We start from the raw sequence: 15,685 nt of genomic DNA, 5'->3' as shown, positions 1-15,685 counted from the left end.
AAATAAAATTTACAATCTGATTTGTTGAAAAGTTGTTTGTTAATCCTCAGAACAGCTGTTGCATTTAAAACATCAGCACACTCAAATACAGTACCAAAGAGTGAAGAGAAATAGAACTATCCCTGCAATCTGTGAAAGAGTTTCTGAAGTTTCATGCACTTCACACAGGGAATACTACATGGCCAGTAGGGCTACGATTCAACCAGGAAACACCAGTTATTTTAACCCATCTCTCAAGTAAATGTACATTCAGTAATTCTTGTTAGGATATAGGAAAGAATCCTAAATATTTTGTAAATTAAATAGATCTATTGATTGCTTTAAAAGTACATTTGGTTTGTTTTGTAATACCATTTGATTTTGAAGAAGGATGGTTAAAAAGAATTGCTGACTGTCTGCTGCAGATCTGAAGAGTAGTCACCAAATATATTTAATCAAGTTTCTGGGTTTCTGGCTATAACTTTTATTAAAAACTTCCAGTTTAGCATTATCCCTGAAATAACCTTTGTTTTTTTTCTCCCTTGTAAGGATTACTGAATTTGCTGATTGTGTGTGGTTTGGATATTAGGATGTGTCTTTGCACTTGGGAAACAAAACCAAGTGCCCACAGAATTTGTTTTTCCGCTGCTTGAACTAAAAGAATTTTCTGGGACAGACACAGATGCATGGGAAAGGGCTGGCCTTATATTCGCCTGTGGTTCAGGGATGAGCTCCTGAGCTTGCTGGGCTGATCTCACAACATGATGATGTTCCAACATTTAAGTCCTTCAAATTCAAGCAATGTTTATATTTGGTTCAATGAAAGGTCAGCCATGTTTTATGCATCTGGTTGGTCCCTGCCTTAATATATGTGGTGTATAAGACTCTGATCTCAGTGCAAAGATATTGATATCATAGTGTTGTAATAATAATTAATAGATCCTTGTCCATCATGTCTCTCTCACACACACACACACATACATACATATATTTATAAAATCATACTGTGCTGGACTGAATTCCATATTTCATCCTTGCTCTATTCTCATCTTACATTTCATTCACATCTGTCATCAAATTTCTTTCCTTTCATACTTTGTTACCCTATGAACTAAGCTATCTTGGTTTTTCCATTCATATTGTACAATCACTGCCATCTGCTTAAACTCTCCATCCCTCCTCTTCCTGATATATTATTCTACTTTCCCACTGTGACAGTGAATAAGAAAGGAAATGACATAGTGCAGCCTCAGAAAGAGTTATAACCCCAACTCCTAGCAGAAAAAGAACCATGTGTTTTGGCTCTTGAAATGCGGAGCAAAGTGCCAAGTCACAGGGAGGTAAAACATCACATGTCATTCTGCAAACTACATCTGAAACTAGGTGCAAATTAGACCACTCTTTCTGAGATTCGGCCTCTTTCCATGTGGTGTTGCTTATGTCCATGTGCAACCTCTTCCTCTCTCTCTACCCCTGTGCCCATGAAGACCCAGAAAATATCAACCTTGACACCCCCAAGTATTCAAAAGTCATGAGCCAGAGCCCCCCGCCCCCAAATCATGAGTTTGGCTTAAAAATCAGGGATTTTTATTTTTTTTGTTTAGAAAGACTAAATCTTGTGTTTTGGTTAGAGGGAAGAATAAATGTATTTGATCTCACGATCTTTCACAATAACACTGTAAGTAGGATGATGTTGAGTTTGTATTCCTGTCAAATTGTAAAGACTGCTTTTAATGTCTCACTATTGTTTATTCCATTTTAGGGAAGTTTCTACAATTTCTATTAAGTTGAACTGGAGAAAACATAAACAAATAGTGGGTGTACAGAAGTAACAAAAGCTAAATGTTTTATGCAGAAAAGATTTCCACAAGTGCATCCCAGCTATGAAGAGTGAACTATATTTTCACATTCTGTGGCATTTCAATACAATCTTGGATCAAATCACAAATGATTATTTTGATACAGCTATTTACACTGGTCTGATTATATGGAAATAAAATATTGAAAGAATGTGTTTTTTGTTTTCTTTACCTCTTTTGCTGCTGTAAATGAAATTACCTACTCCAATTAAAGGGTTGGGTTTTTGTTTGTTTGTTTTTTTTGGCAAAGTAATAACTACAGGGTTGAAAAGGCATCATTAAAAAACTTGTTCATGTGTAAGAAGTGAGAAATAGGTTGATTCTGAAACCATTAATACCCTAAGTTTTAAAAGTGGTGAAAGGGACTTTAGCCACACAAATCCTATTATCCTAATTGTGTGGTATGGATAAACCTCCGTGGATCACACTGAAAAGTCACATCTGTGCTGCAGTGTAACTACTTGGATGCAAACCCAGGGACCAGTTCTTCCATCCTCACTTGGTTTGAGTAGCATTTTACTCTGTCAATAGTCCTGTTGAAACTAATGGAGCATAATGTACTATGCAATGTAAGGATGGTAAAGCTGACCCTCATTTTAGTGACAAGGCAAGGCATGCAAATTGATCAACAGGAAACATAACTGGGCAAACATATGTATGTTTAGAGCATGCTGTGGCAGATATCAGCTGCAGTTCAGTAATGAAAAATCAAATCCTAATGCCACAGAAATCAATGGAAACTTTTCCATTGATTTCAATGTCAGAAGGATTGGGAGCTTTGTTTGAAGTTATCTTCCAGTTTATGCTCACTTTTCCAATATGCTCACATTCTTGATACTTACTTAATGTTTTTCTAGTGTTTATACACTAAAATATGTTGCCAATTCACATACTGTTGTCTTGTACTGTAAAAATCTGAGGTAAAGGCTTTGTTTTGGCACTTTCAAAAGTGGAATTTTGCCACGTGTTCATAACTCATTCTACACTGCTAACTGTATGTAGGAAAAACACCCTAATCCTTATAAAATACTTCTAGTGAATTAACGTTAACTTTATGGACTGGTTTCAGAGTAGCAGCTATGTTAGTCTGTATTCGCAAAAAGAAAAGGAGGACTTGTGGCACCTTAGTCTCTAAGGTGCCACAAGTCCTCCTTTTCTTTATGGGCTGGGTTTGCCATCCACTGTGGTTATATCAAATTTGAAAGAAAGAACTTGACTAATTCTGTCCAGTTAAAAAAGTTTGTGACTGTGGCTACTGCTCTTAGTCCTTCTGCACATCAGATTGTATTTCTATTTAAGATAATCATTCTAGTGACATTAATATTACGGTGTTAGTGTTGTTTTAAGCTGCTGACCACATGGTCTATAATCCCATTCAGTGTTGTATGAGCATTTGAGAGGGCCAATATGTGCACCCCGTCTTCTCTCACTGAGTCTCCTCTCTTATTAATCCCTCATTTTAACAACTCTATCCTTTTCTCAGCACTTGAGCAATTTGTATCCCTCTCCACTCCTATCTCTTTCTGCACTACTCATTCTGATGTTTGAATACCCTTTGTGATCTCAAGTTCACCTTGCGGCTCCTGGGGAAACAGGTGATGCAAATCAGAGCTTATTGTCTATCAAGCCAAGTGAACACTCATCTTTCTGTCTACTTAGCCTCTCTCCCAAGTGCAGAGACACAGGTTCTTTTATCAATGGCTATGTCTACACTCATGGTGGCATGTAGAGTACAGTGTGCTTGGATAGCTACACGTGTAGTATCTCTAGTGAAAAGCTCCAGCAGCATCCCCACTTCCTCCTCTGTGCTTGAGCCTTTCCCTGCTGACAGAGCCTTTCACTGCAGATTAAAACATAATCTATGGTCTGTTGCATTCTAGAAGCTGAGTGCATATATCCCCAGGAATTAAAATGTAAACATGAGCTGCCATTTGATGCTAGTCTACCAATATAGCAGTTTATGCTTTTGTCTTCCTGGAACACTGTGTTTTTAAGTAATCAATACTTTTTCTAAAATTAATTTTACACAACCAAATAAGAGTCTAGAACATATTGATAATATCTTATTAATGTATTTATTTTTAATACCTTAGCTCACCATCATTTTTATGGTCTGTAAAAGACTATATTGTCTCTTGAGTATTAAACTTAAAAGGAAAAATCCCGGAAACTTTTAATTGCTCCAGTATCGTGATTAAATTTTATTTTCCATTTTATGATTTACAGAAAGTCAGTTTACATGTAAAACTCCAGCAATTGCAGACATTGTGATCCTGATAGATGGCTCATGGAGTATTGGCAGATACAACTTCAGACTTGTCCGGCTTTTCCTGGAAAATCTGGTTGGTGCCTTCAATGTGGGTTCTGAGAAAACAAGAATAGGTAAGGTTTCTAAAGAAAATTCTGTAAATTCACAGTTGAATTAAAACAAACAAAAAAGAAAACAACAATAAACCTTTGATTTCCCAGGTAGTGATTAATGAACTTAATCCCTACATAGCTGTACAACATACATCATCCTCTTTATTTGTCATGAATAAAAATATTAGGACCTGATCCTGAAAGCACTGTACACACAGAATTTCCATTTAAATCAATGGGAGTAACATGAATGAAAAGCTTGTAAGTTTGGATCCGATCATTGTACACAAGATATTTCTCATAATGAACTGTGATATTCATAAGAACATAAAAATGGCCATGCGAGGTTAGACCAATGGTCTATGTAGCCCAGTATCCTGTCTTCTGACAGTGACCGCTGCCAGATGCTTCAGCAGGAATGAACAGAACAGCAATTTTGCATGATCCATCCCCTTTTGTCTAGTCCCAGCTTCTGGCAGTTGGAGGTTTGGGAACATCAGGAGCACAGAGTTGCATCCCTGACCATCTTGGCTAATAGCCATTGATGGACCTATCCTCAATTAACTTATCTAATTATAGTTTTGTCCTTCACAACATCCCCTGGCAACAAGTTCCACAAGCTGACTGTGCGTTTTGTGAAGAAGTACTTCCTTATGCTTGTTTTAAACCTGATGCCTATTAATGTCATTGGATGACACCCAGTGTGATCTTATGTGGAGGGGAAACAACATTTTTTTTTCTTCATACCATTCATGATTTTTACATACTTCTACCATATTTTGTCTCTTTTTCTAAATTGAGCACTCCCAGTTTCTATAATCTCTCTTCATATGGAAGTGTTCCAGACCACTAATCATTTTTATTACCCTTCTCTGTACCCTTTTCCAATTCTAATATATCTTTTTTGAGATGAGGCAACCAGAACTGTACGCAATATTCAAGATGTGGGTGTACCATGGATTTATATGTACCATGGCATTATGATATTTTCTGTCTTCTTATATATCCCATTCTGAGTATCTGTTCTTTTGATTGCTGCTGCACATTGAGTGGATGTTTTCAGAGAACTATCCATGATGATTCCAAGATCTCTTTTTTTGAGTGGTAACAGCTAATTTAGAAACCATATTTTTGTATGTATAAATGGGATTATTTTTTTCCAGTGTGCATTACTTTGCATTTACCAACATTGAGTTTCATTTGTCATCTGTAAAGACATACTAAGCGATCTCACAAAACTAGATGACTGGGGGGGACAAGTCATCTAGTTTTGTGAGATCCCTTTGTATGTCTTAGTTAAGTACAAAGCTGACTACAATTTTGAGTAATTTTGTACTTTCTGCAAATTTTGCCACCACACTGTTCCCCTCTTTTTCTAGATTATTTATGAATATGTTGAACAGCACAGGCTCTAATACAGATCCTGTGAGGACCCTGCTATTTGCCTCTCTCCACTGTGAAAACTGACCATTTATTCATACCCTCTGATTCCTATCTGCTACTGATCCAGAAGAGGACTTTCCCTATTATCCCATGACAGCTTAGTTAGCTTAAAAGCCCCTGGTGAGGAACATTGCCAAAGGCTGTTTGAAAGTCCAAGTACACTGTATTGACTGGATCACTTTTGTCCACATTTGTTGACCCCCTCATAACATTCTAATAGATTGGTGAGGCATGATTTCCCTTTACAAAAGCTGTGTTGACTTTTCCCCAACCATAGCACATTTGAATCTAATAATTCTATGCCTTACTATAGTTTCAAGCAATTTGCCTGGTACTGAAGTTAGGCTTACTGCCTTGTAATTGCCAGGATTGCCCCCTGGAGCATTTTTTAAAATTGGCATTACATTAGTTACCCTCTAGTCATTTCATTCATAGGTTGATTTAAGTAATAGGTTACATCCTGTAGTTGTTAGTTCTTCAGTTTCATATTCGAGTTCCTTCAGAACTCTCCAGAACTCTCAAGGTACATCTGGCCCTGGTGACTTAATACTGTTTATCAATTTGTTCCAAAACCTTCTCTATTGACACCTCAATCTGGGACAGTTCCTCGGATTAGTCACCTAAAAATAATGGCTTGGGTGTGGGGATCTTCCCCACATCCTCCGCAGTGAAGACCAATGCAAAGAATTCATTTAGATACTCCATAATGGCCTTGTCTTCTTTGAGTCTCCTTTAGAACCTCAAGCAGCCAGTGACCCCACTGTTAGTTTGTGAGGCTTCCTGATTCTGATGTGCTTAATTTTTTTTTGCTGTTTTAGTTTTTGTGTCTTTAGCTAGTTGCTCTTCAATTTTTTTCTTGACATACTCTATTATATTTTTACACTTGACTTGCCAGAGTTTATGTTCCTTTCTATTTTCCTCAGTAGGATTTGACTTCCAATTTTTAAAGGATGCCTTTTTGCCTGTTGCTGAAGATGGCATTTTTTTGGTCCTCTTGCTGTTTGTTTGTTTTATTTGGGGTATACATTTAATTTGAACCTCTACTATGGTGTTTGTGAATAGGCTCCTGCAGTCTGCAAGCATTTCATCTTTCCAACTGTTCCTTTTCATTTCCATTTAACTAGCTTCCTCGCTTTTGTGTAGTTCCCATTTTTGAAGTTAAATGCTACTTTTGCCCCTACAAGGATGTTAAATTTAATTACATTATGGTCATTATGACTGATTGGTTCAGCTATATTTGCCTCCTGGATGAGATCCTGTGCTCTCCTTAGGACTAAATCCAGAATTAACTCTCCCCTTCTGGGTTCCAGGACAAGCTGCTCCAAGAAGCAGTCATTTATTGTGTCTAGAAATTTTATCTCTGCATCTCTTCCTGAGATGACATATAGCCATATATTCATCTCAGGTTCTAAGCTAGTGCCTTTTGAAATCAACAGAAAGATTCATATTGATTCAATTGGCATTAGATCAGGCCCTTGCAGTGGAATTTTTAAATGAAGAAAGTGCCAACAGATGGTTTCTATCATGTTTAAAACTGATTTGAACAATATATCATATCTGTTTTGCTACTTACATTTTAGCCTGTTCAAAGAGGCATTTAATAAAATTGTTCTCTTTCATGAAATGTGTTCTTGGAATCTTACTAAAGCCTGAAAAAAAATGCACATTACCTTTTACTTAAATTCCTTAGCACTTGAAAGAAAAACCTAGAAAATACATAGTGGAGTTGGCATCCAGAACAATTTAGGGAGTAATAAATTCTTCTTTAGATTAAAGAGTTCAAAAGAGCCCTGTTATGGTAGCAAACTACTGATAGCCTAGTGTGTATATACTTGAAAAAATGAATCTCATGCAATGTATTTATTTCTGGTTCACTAGGTCTTGCTCAGTACAGTGGGGATCCCCGAATTGAATGGCATCTGAATGCCTTTAGCACAAAGGATGCTGTTTTGGATGCAGTCCGTAATCTGCCATATAAGGGAGGGAATACATTAACAGGTACAGTATGTATTTTTGCATTAGCCACATGCTCCAAAATATGCCATGCTGCATTGGCTTAGAGTATTGGGGTTTGTTCTATTTCTTAAAGGTGAATATGCTGTTTATTTTTGAAGTTTGCCTAAGAGCTTGATCTGAAGTAGCTGCAGTCAATGGGAATCTTCATGTCTTTAGTGAGCTTTGACTCAGGCCTCAATCTGCAAAATCTGAGTGTGTATGATCTATCTATGCCAAAACTAACAGCAAAGGAAGTTCACTTTTACATTCTGGAAAGAAGATAGAGCAGCAAAAGCCATTGACGCTGTTCATACACAAAACCTCATTCAGTTGGAGAAAGAAAGTGTGTTGTTTTAACATCTGACTGTTGGTGGTGGTAAATTTTCAAAGAATCACCTGGGGGTTTTAGACTCCCATTAACTTTCATGGTATTGAAACCCTGCATGGCTTTTTGGAAATTTAGTGGTGGATAGCTGTGAGATACTTGTCAATATGATAAAATATATATCCTCTGGAGAGGAATCCCATAGCATCAGTGCAACACTTAATAGTCTTGGCTCTCTTGTCTGGAGGATAATGGACTGAAAGAGTAAATTATTGCCAAACTATTTTTTCCAGAGAGGCTTAGAAGTTCTCCCTTTTCTCCTCCACCAATCGCTATTTTGGTGGAAGGAATTATTATGGTTGGACTGGGAACAGAAGGGATATACTGCGGTACCATAGCTGAACTGATGCTTGATAGAAATACCAAGAAGCAAGTAATAAATCCACTGCGATGATTATATTCTGACATTAGAGGTGGCTTTTGCCTAACCTCTTTTTATATGGCTTCCTTTTAACTTTCAAATTAGAGCCAAGTTGCCTCTCCCAAATCAGTAATAATCAGTTTTTGACGTTACATTCTCCATTAGCTTAATTTAAGCTTTTCCTCAGCTTATGAGTGTAAAAAGCTTTAAAATAAAAGATTGTACTCAGCAACTGGATTTTAATGGCCTAAGTTAAGTGGTAAATGGGTTTCTATGCAACATTTCTGCAGGGGGTAAATTTCTCCCAGAAAACTTAGCACTGTCAGCTCTCAGAGACTCCAGTGGGAACTGAGGGCAATGAAAGCTGCTCAGGATCAGTTCCGTATTCAGTGGAACTTGAAGAACCACTCCTGGGAGGGGTTTCAGGTTCAGGCCTGAAATTAGCAATCTGATTTCCTGTTTCAGTGACTTCTGCTGACAAACCAACAAAAGGCAGTTTCGTTACAGAAATATCATCTGTAATTTGACCAGCATTTCTAAAAATGTGTGTTAAACAGAATGTATATGTTACTCTTTGAAATACCAGTTCAGCAAATGACTTCAGCATGTGCTTAACTTTAAGCATGTGAATAGTCCTGATGCTTTCAATCTTGAGAAGTCAGTGTTAATGGTAAGCATGTTTTTAGTCCTTTGCTGAATTGGAACCCAAATTTACTAATAGATGAAATCCTCTAACTTCCCTTGTGGGGTAATATGCAGTGTAGTTGTAGCCATATCAGCCCCAGGATATTAGAGAGACTAGGTCGGTGAGGTAATATTGTTATTGGACCAAACTTCTCTCCAATAAAAGAAGAGCTCTGGTGGCTCGAAAACTTGTCTCTTTCACCAACAAAAATTGGTCCAGTAAAATATATTACCTCACCCACCTTGTCTCTCTGGTGAGGTAAGGTATGTGAGTAGCTCAGTAGCCCAGTTTAGTTTCAAACAAGTTTCTATTCTCTGTTGTAAATAATTTTATAGATTGGAAGGTTGCTGAGGACTGCTCCCATTTTTGCCCTGCCTTTAATTCAAGCTGCCTGCTTAGAACAGTATATTTTTAAGTAAAAGTTTGTTCTCTTTTATAAGTTATTATTCAGTAGGAGGTTTCTCAGCATTCTTTACTTTGCATAGAAAATTAAACTTCAAAAAATCAATAAAAATATCCATGTTACATAGCCAATTTTATTAGCCAAACCATTTTTTTTATTTTTTATTTTTTTTAGGTCTTTCCTTAACTTTTATTTTGGAGAACAGCTTTAAGCCTGAAGCAGGTGCAAGACCCAATGTGTCCAAAATTGGTATATTGGTCACAGATGGAAAATCCCAAGATGATGTCATCCCACCTGCTAAAAATCTGCGTGATGCTGGTGTTGAATTGTTTGCTATTGGTATGTATTCTAACATATCTATTTATTGCATTTTATTTTTTATAAGTCTCTGATCTGTTCTATCTATTGTGACAGGGTCGGGCCAGATGGCTACAGGAGAGTAATAGAAGGCAGATATATTAGCCCCAGGTTAAGTAGGTCCCTTTTCACTGGGTAAGGTAACAGGGAAGGTTACAATCAGGAACAATCAGGAACCTTCTGGAGACAATTAAGACAGACAGGCTGATTAGAACACCTGCAGCCAATCAAGAAGCTGCTAGAATCAATTAAGGCAGGCTAATCGGGGCACCTGGGTTTAAAAAGGAGCTCATTTCAGTTTGTGGTGCATGTGTAAGGAGATGGGAGCAAGAGGTGCTAGGAGCGAGAACGCATACTGTTGGAGGACTGAAGAGTACGAGCATTATCAGACACCAGGAAGAAGGTCCTATGGTGAGGATAAAGAAGATGTTGGGAAGAGGCCATGGGGAAGTAGCCCAGGGAGTTGTAGCTGTCACACAGCTGTTCCGGGAGGCACTCTAGACAGCTGCATTCCACAGGGCGCTGTAACCCAGAGTAGAGGGCGGGCCCGGGTTCCCCCCAAACCTCCCAACTCCAGGTCAGACACAGGAGGAGTTGACCTGGACTGTGGGTTCATGAAAACGGCCAAACTGAGGGCCGTTGTGAAGCTCCAAGGCAAGCAAATCCGCCAATAAGTGCAAGACCCACCAAGGTAGAGGAGGAACTTTGTCACACTATCTAGTATATTTATAAGGGTCCTATCGTGTTTCTATCTGGATTAAGCATCAAAAATACTTTGGAAAATTTTAACTTTTTTCAGTATCCTCTGACTATTAATGTAACTGGCATTTTAGGAGGATAAAAATATGCTAGTTATCATCAGAATATTGCAAAGATGTCAGTAACACTTGTAATACTGGAAATTAACCCTTGTGATTAATTATAACTACCTGTAATTAACAGCTTGACTGTAGGCCTGATCCAAAGCACACTGAAGCCAGTGAAATGGGGAAAGACTCCATAGACATCAGTAGGCTTTGGCCAGGCTGCATGGCTTAAACGTTACACCGATTTCTTTTGTTGCAAACATTTTCCTATTTTGTCTCTCCACTGTAAGGTGTGAAGAATGCAGATATAAATGAACTCAAAGAGATTGCCTCTGAACCGGACAGTACTCATGTCTACAACGTTGCTGACTTTAACTTCATGCACACTATTGTAGAAAGTCTTACGAGAACAGTGTGTTCAAGAGTGGAGGAACAGGAAAAGGAAATCAAAGGTAAATAAGAAACTTTGTTTGATCTTGATATTATACCAGCAAATCCAATTTTAGAATAGAGACAGTTTTGAACTGGTTTCTGACATTTTACTCTTTCTATGTATATTTTGCTACCAGGATACCACATTATCAGAGAAGGTATTTTTTCTGATGTGTATTTCATGCGTATGCTAATATCTTTTGCTTAGTTCCATGATAGCAGTTTGTCTTTTGTTGTTATAGTGTTAGGTACACACTAAGTGCATTCATTCTGCTGTAGCTATCACCAGTGAACAGGTAAAAAGAGGGTATTTTTCGGTGTACAGGTTTGGGGATGAATCAGAGAAGGAATAAAGCTAATTAAGGCTGTGCTCTGGTTTCCATTCTAATCCCTTGTTTTCTTAGTCTCATAACTTTGCCAGATGTTCACCTTTCAATTTGAAGTTTCCCAGGCTTGGTCTCTACATGAAGTTGAACTTTTTTATTTTTATTTTTTAATCTCTGAGCAAAAAAAAACCAACCCAGCATTTTGGAGTATGAGGAAAGGTTGTGGGGATGGAAAAATTACAAGTACAAAAAAATTCTGCTGAATCTTAGGACCTTTTGAGCAGCTGAAAATGCTAGGAATAGAATGTTGAAGTTCATCAGAGAAATAGCCCTCCTTGAGAAAGTACCTTTAGAAATGTTCCAGAGAAATTGATTTGAATTGGCTGAGCTGTGACCCTTTAAAATCGTATGCAGCAGATGCAAATGCCAGATGCATTTCCCTAAGCTTATGGAGTGCCTCACTGAGGAAGGTTACTTTGCACATGCATCTGAAGCTGTCTTCTGAAAAGATATTGCATTAGTAGGCTTCTCTTTTCCTTCTGGATCCCCTAAGAATTACACAGGTGGTAGAGGGATCTGTGACTGGCCATGGTCTGTATGTGGGGGGAAGACATGGCCATCAAAGGACTCATGAACCAGTGAAGTATCTCGAGGGGTGTGGGGGGGCAATGTCTGCTGAGTGTAGCTCCAGGATGCCTTGTCAGATACCATCCCACCTGCAGACCTTCCAAGGAGTACAGGGGATGGGCTCTCTTACTGAGTTCTTTAGCAGGTTCACAGCTATGGAGATTCCTGGCTGATTCTGGAACTTGGGGAGAGGGTGTTTGGAAGCACCTGGGGAGGGAGTGAATACATGGAAGGCCAGGGAACCAGGGAAGCTTGGGAGAACCATTGCAGTTGTAATAGCATTTGTGCTGAAACCTTTGTGTGTGCTGCATGTAAAGTTTTCCACCTAAACCAATGAGGCCTGGTCCCACTGAGAATTGTATATGTATTATTATTTTTATTATTTAGTTAGTTAATATTAAAAACTGCCTAAATAAACATGCCCTCTCCAATTAATTCAGTTTCTAATGATGAGAGATCTTTGGGAACTCAGCAATGAGAGCAAAAACAAATCATTATTTTACAGGAGTAAAAATAATTTCTTTATATTATCTCATATATAGGAACATTTGTTGCCACTCTTGGAGCTCCTACTAATTTGGTCACATCTGAGGTAACAGCCAGAGGATTCCGTGTTAGCTGGACCCATGCACCTGGCAAGGTGGAAAAATACAGAGTTGTGTACTATCCCACTAGAGGAGGCCAACCAGAGGAGGTAATGGAGGGGAAAATTTTCAGTTACATGATTGTGAAAACTTCTAGTAGACATAATAGAAAGAATTCACCAGTTGGGAATGAGAGCACTTGATCACAGGCCTGATGCTGCTTCCATTTAAGGGTACATCTACACAGTCAGTGGTAGGCCGTGACAGCAAGTCTCTGAGCCCAGGTCGACAGACTCAGACTGGTGGGACTTGCACTATTGCACTAAAAGTAGCTGTGTAGACAGAACTTTAAAATGCAACTTGGGCTGAAGCACAGGCTCTGAGGCCCGCTTCAGAGCCTGAGCTCCATTTCAAGCCACAACGTGTACACTGCTATTTTTAGCTCGGTAGCGTGAGTCCATGAACCCAAGTACATTGACTCAGGCTTGGAGGCTTGCTACCACAGGCTGTGTAAACATGCACCACAGTCTGTGATTACATTGTTCAAGGATAGGACCTAAAATCCAATAGGTAAACTGTGTTTTTATTTATACATCAGCTTTCCTTGTTGGACCAACTCTGTATGATGCTATTTCAAAGGATGCAGGACCAGAAAGGGGCAGAAGGGATAGAGTTTGAGCTTTGGAAACATAACTTATTTTAAAAAAACCCACGGATGTAGAGTTGGGAATCTGGCTAAAACTGACCAGTACGGGGGCCAGATGGATATTTATTATTTGTGTGGCACCAACAGTTCACTAAGTGCTTTGGAGGTAGTGTGAAAACAAGGACACTGCATGAAAAAGTTTACAACTTAATCAGACAACTTTCAGGACAGGATGGGAAGGGTTGGAGAGTGGAGACAGGACAACAAAAGCAATATAATGAAAGGGTGAGGTTAAATGCGTTTTATTTTTTGAAGATATTTTGTTTTATTTTGGGGGTTTTGTTGTCGTGGTGTGTGTGTGTGTGTACACAGGTATGTGCATGCAGTACTATAATGAAATTTTGAATTACATAATAAATATATCAGAAAGTGACACCTCAGAGACTAACAAATTTATTTGAGCCTAAGCTTTCATGATGCATCCGATGAGGTGAGCTGTAGCTCACGAAAGCTTATGCTCAAATAAATTGGTGAGTCTCTAAGGTACCACAAGTACTCCTTTTCTTTTTGCGAATACAGACTAACACGGCTGTTACTCTGAAATGTATCAGAAAGTGTCCATTAATTTCCATTATGTTAATTGTATTTTTAACATTTCCTTTGATCCAAAGTGCTGCTTTGTATTGCCTTAAGACTCCTCGTTATGCATATTTTTGCCATTCTGTTTCCTGGCTACTGTACTGTATACTAAGATACAAATGTCATTTTTGCCCTGTTAAACATAGATAGATTAACATTTATGTATCATGCCAAGGACTGTCTTAGAAATACGACAGATAAAACAAACTGATAAGATGGATTAAATAGTAATAAAATTAATTTATTTTATACTTATTTCATTGCATTTTTCCCCAAACAGGTAGTGGTGGATGGAAGTGTATCAACAGCAGTTCTGAAAAACCTAATGTCTCTAACTGAATATCAGATAGCTGTGTTTGCTATATATATAAGTGCTGCAAGTGAGGGCCTCCGTGGTAGTGAAACTACACGTAAGTATCCTCACTCAATTTGTTATGGACCTGACTCAGTAATACTGAACGCTGGGTGACTAGGCACTGCTCAGTGTGAGTAAGGGATGCAGAATCAAGTCTTTTTTTCTCTTCAGCTCTTTTTATTAGTAATGTCCGACATTTATTTATTAGATTTGGGCCTGAACTAAAGACTTGGGTCCAAATTTTCCCAAACTTTGAGCCAGTTACATTCTCTCTGTAATGGGCCAAACCAAGCCTCTAAATCAGTGCTACTCAAAGTGGTGGTCCGTGGACCGATGCCGGTCCGCGAGCCATCGGCTGCCAGTCTGCGTGCACATTGGAAAAAAAAATTGCCGGTCCCCCACCTCAGATAGCTTGAGAAGCACTGCTCTAAATCATAACACTCCTAGACTTTGGAGCAGTTTGGATCTGCGGCTGGATCTAAACTTTATGGCTTTGGCATACAGCCTTATTTCCACTTTTTGGCCTTAGTTCCTTAAGTGATGATGGGAGGTTCAGTGGATAGGGGACTGTTTGTGACTGGAGAGACAAGTGTTTAATTTCCTGCTCTCCCACAGACTGCCTACATTTCCTTGGGAAGTGACTCTGACTTTCTGTGCCTCAGTTTCCCATCTGTGATAATTGTACTTCCCTACCTCAGGGATGTTGTAAGGATAATTACATTTAACACTGTGAAGTATTCAATAAGTAGTTCTATAACACCTTGTTAGGAATAGGTTAATTTCTGATTCAGCGGGAAGAGTGTCACATACTGAGTCAATCGCATCATTTCCTGTTGCACCTGGTATTCCTTTGAAGTCACCTATTCAAGTTCTGACTAAGCCCAGCCCTGCTTATTTTCTGAGATCCGATCAGATCACAGCCCAAGGTGGTGTGGCTGCAAGCGTTATATAAACAAATCTTTGAGTGTCATAAGTAACAGTCTGAAATGTGTAAGTATTAATCACTGAAGGTTATAAAATATTTGCAGTTTGGAAGTATTTTTCACGATGCCAGTTGAAATCTGTGAAAAATTATACTTTACATTTTTTACCTTTTGTGACACTGACAAAATTAACCACAAATGTGAAAACTATCATATTTGTGTATATAGTACATTAAAAATGACCTTACAGTAGTATGCTGTTTAGATAAATATATTCAGTGCCATAAATGCATAAAATACAGAAAAGTAAGAGAGGAGCCTATCTTTTAATCACTTTGAAAAATGCAAAATAATTATCAAATGTATATTTATTTGAAATTCTTGAAAATTTCTTATACCTATATTTATTCTAGCTACTTTCAAATTTCCTCTTAATGTAATTTTTTTCAGTTATCAGCATTATTGGGTGTCTACCCCAGCTGCAGATTAACTTTGTCTAATATACTCTTAAAGTTTTTA

At 38.3% G+C, this 15,685-nt stretch overlaps 1 protein-coding gene across 2 annotated transcripts in view; it reads left to right on the top strand.

The window, feature by feature from the left end:
* Positions 1-15,685, top strand: part of COL14A1 (collagen type XIV alpha 1 chain) — a 174,755-nt gene that overhangs the window by 44,934 nt on the left and 114,136 nt on the right. For both annotated transcript variants that reach the window (XM_073330233.2, XM_078851428.1), the window contains exons 6-11: positions 4,065-4,220; positions 7,521-7,640; positions 9,646-9,810; positions 10,925-11,086; positions 12,562-12,713; positions 14,169-14,298. In XM_073330233.2, the coding sequence (XP_073186334.2) occupies positions 4,065-4,220; positions 7,521-7,640; positions 9,646-9,810; positions 10,925-11,086; positions 12,562-12,713; positions 14,169-14,298 (885 nt within the window). The remainder of the gene's footprint in view (positions 1-4,064; positions 4,221-7,520; positions 7,641-9,645; positions 9,811-10,924; positions 11,087-12,561; positions 12,714-14,168; positions 14,299-15,685) is intronic.

The sequence above is a fragment of the Lepidochelys kempii genome, chromosome 2 (assembly GCF_965140285.1).
Source record: "Lepidochelys kempii isolate rLepKem1 chromosome 2, rLepKem1.hap1, whole genome shotgun sequence".
Lineage (NCBI taxonomy): Eukaryota > Metazoa > Chordata > Testudines > Cheloniidae > Lepidochelys > Lepidochelys kempii.
This window is presented reverse-complemented; position numbering and strand designations above follow the sequence as displayed.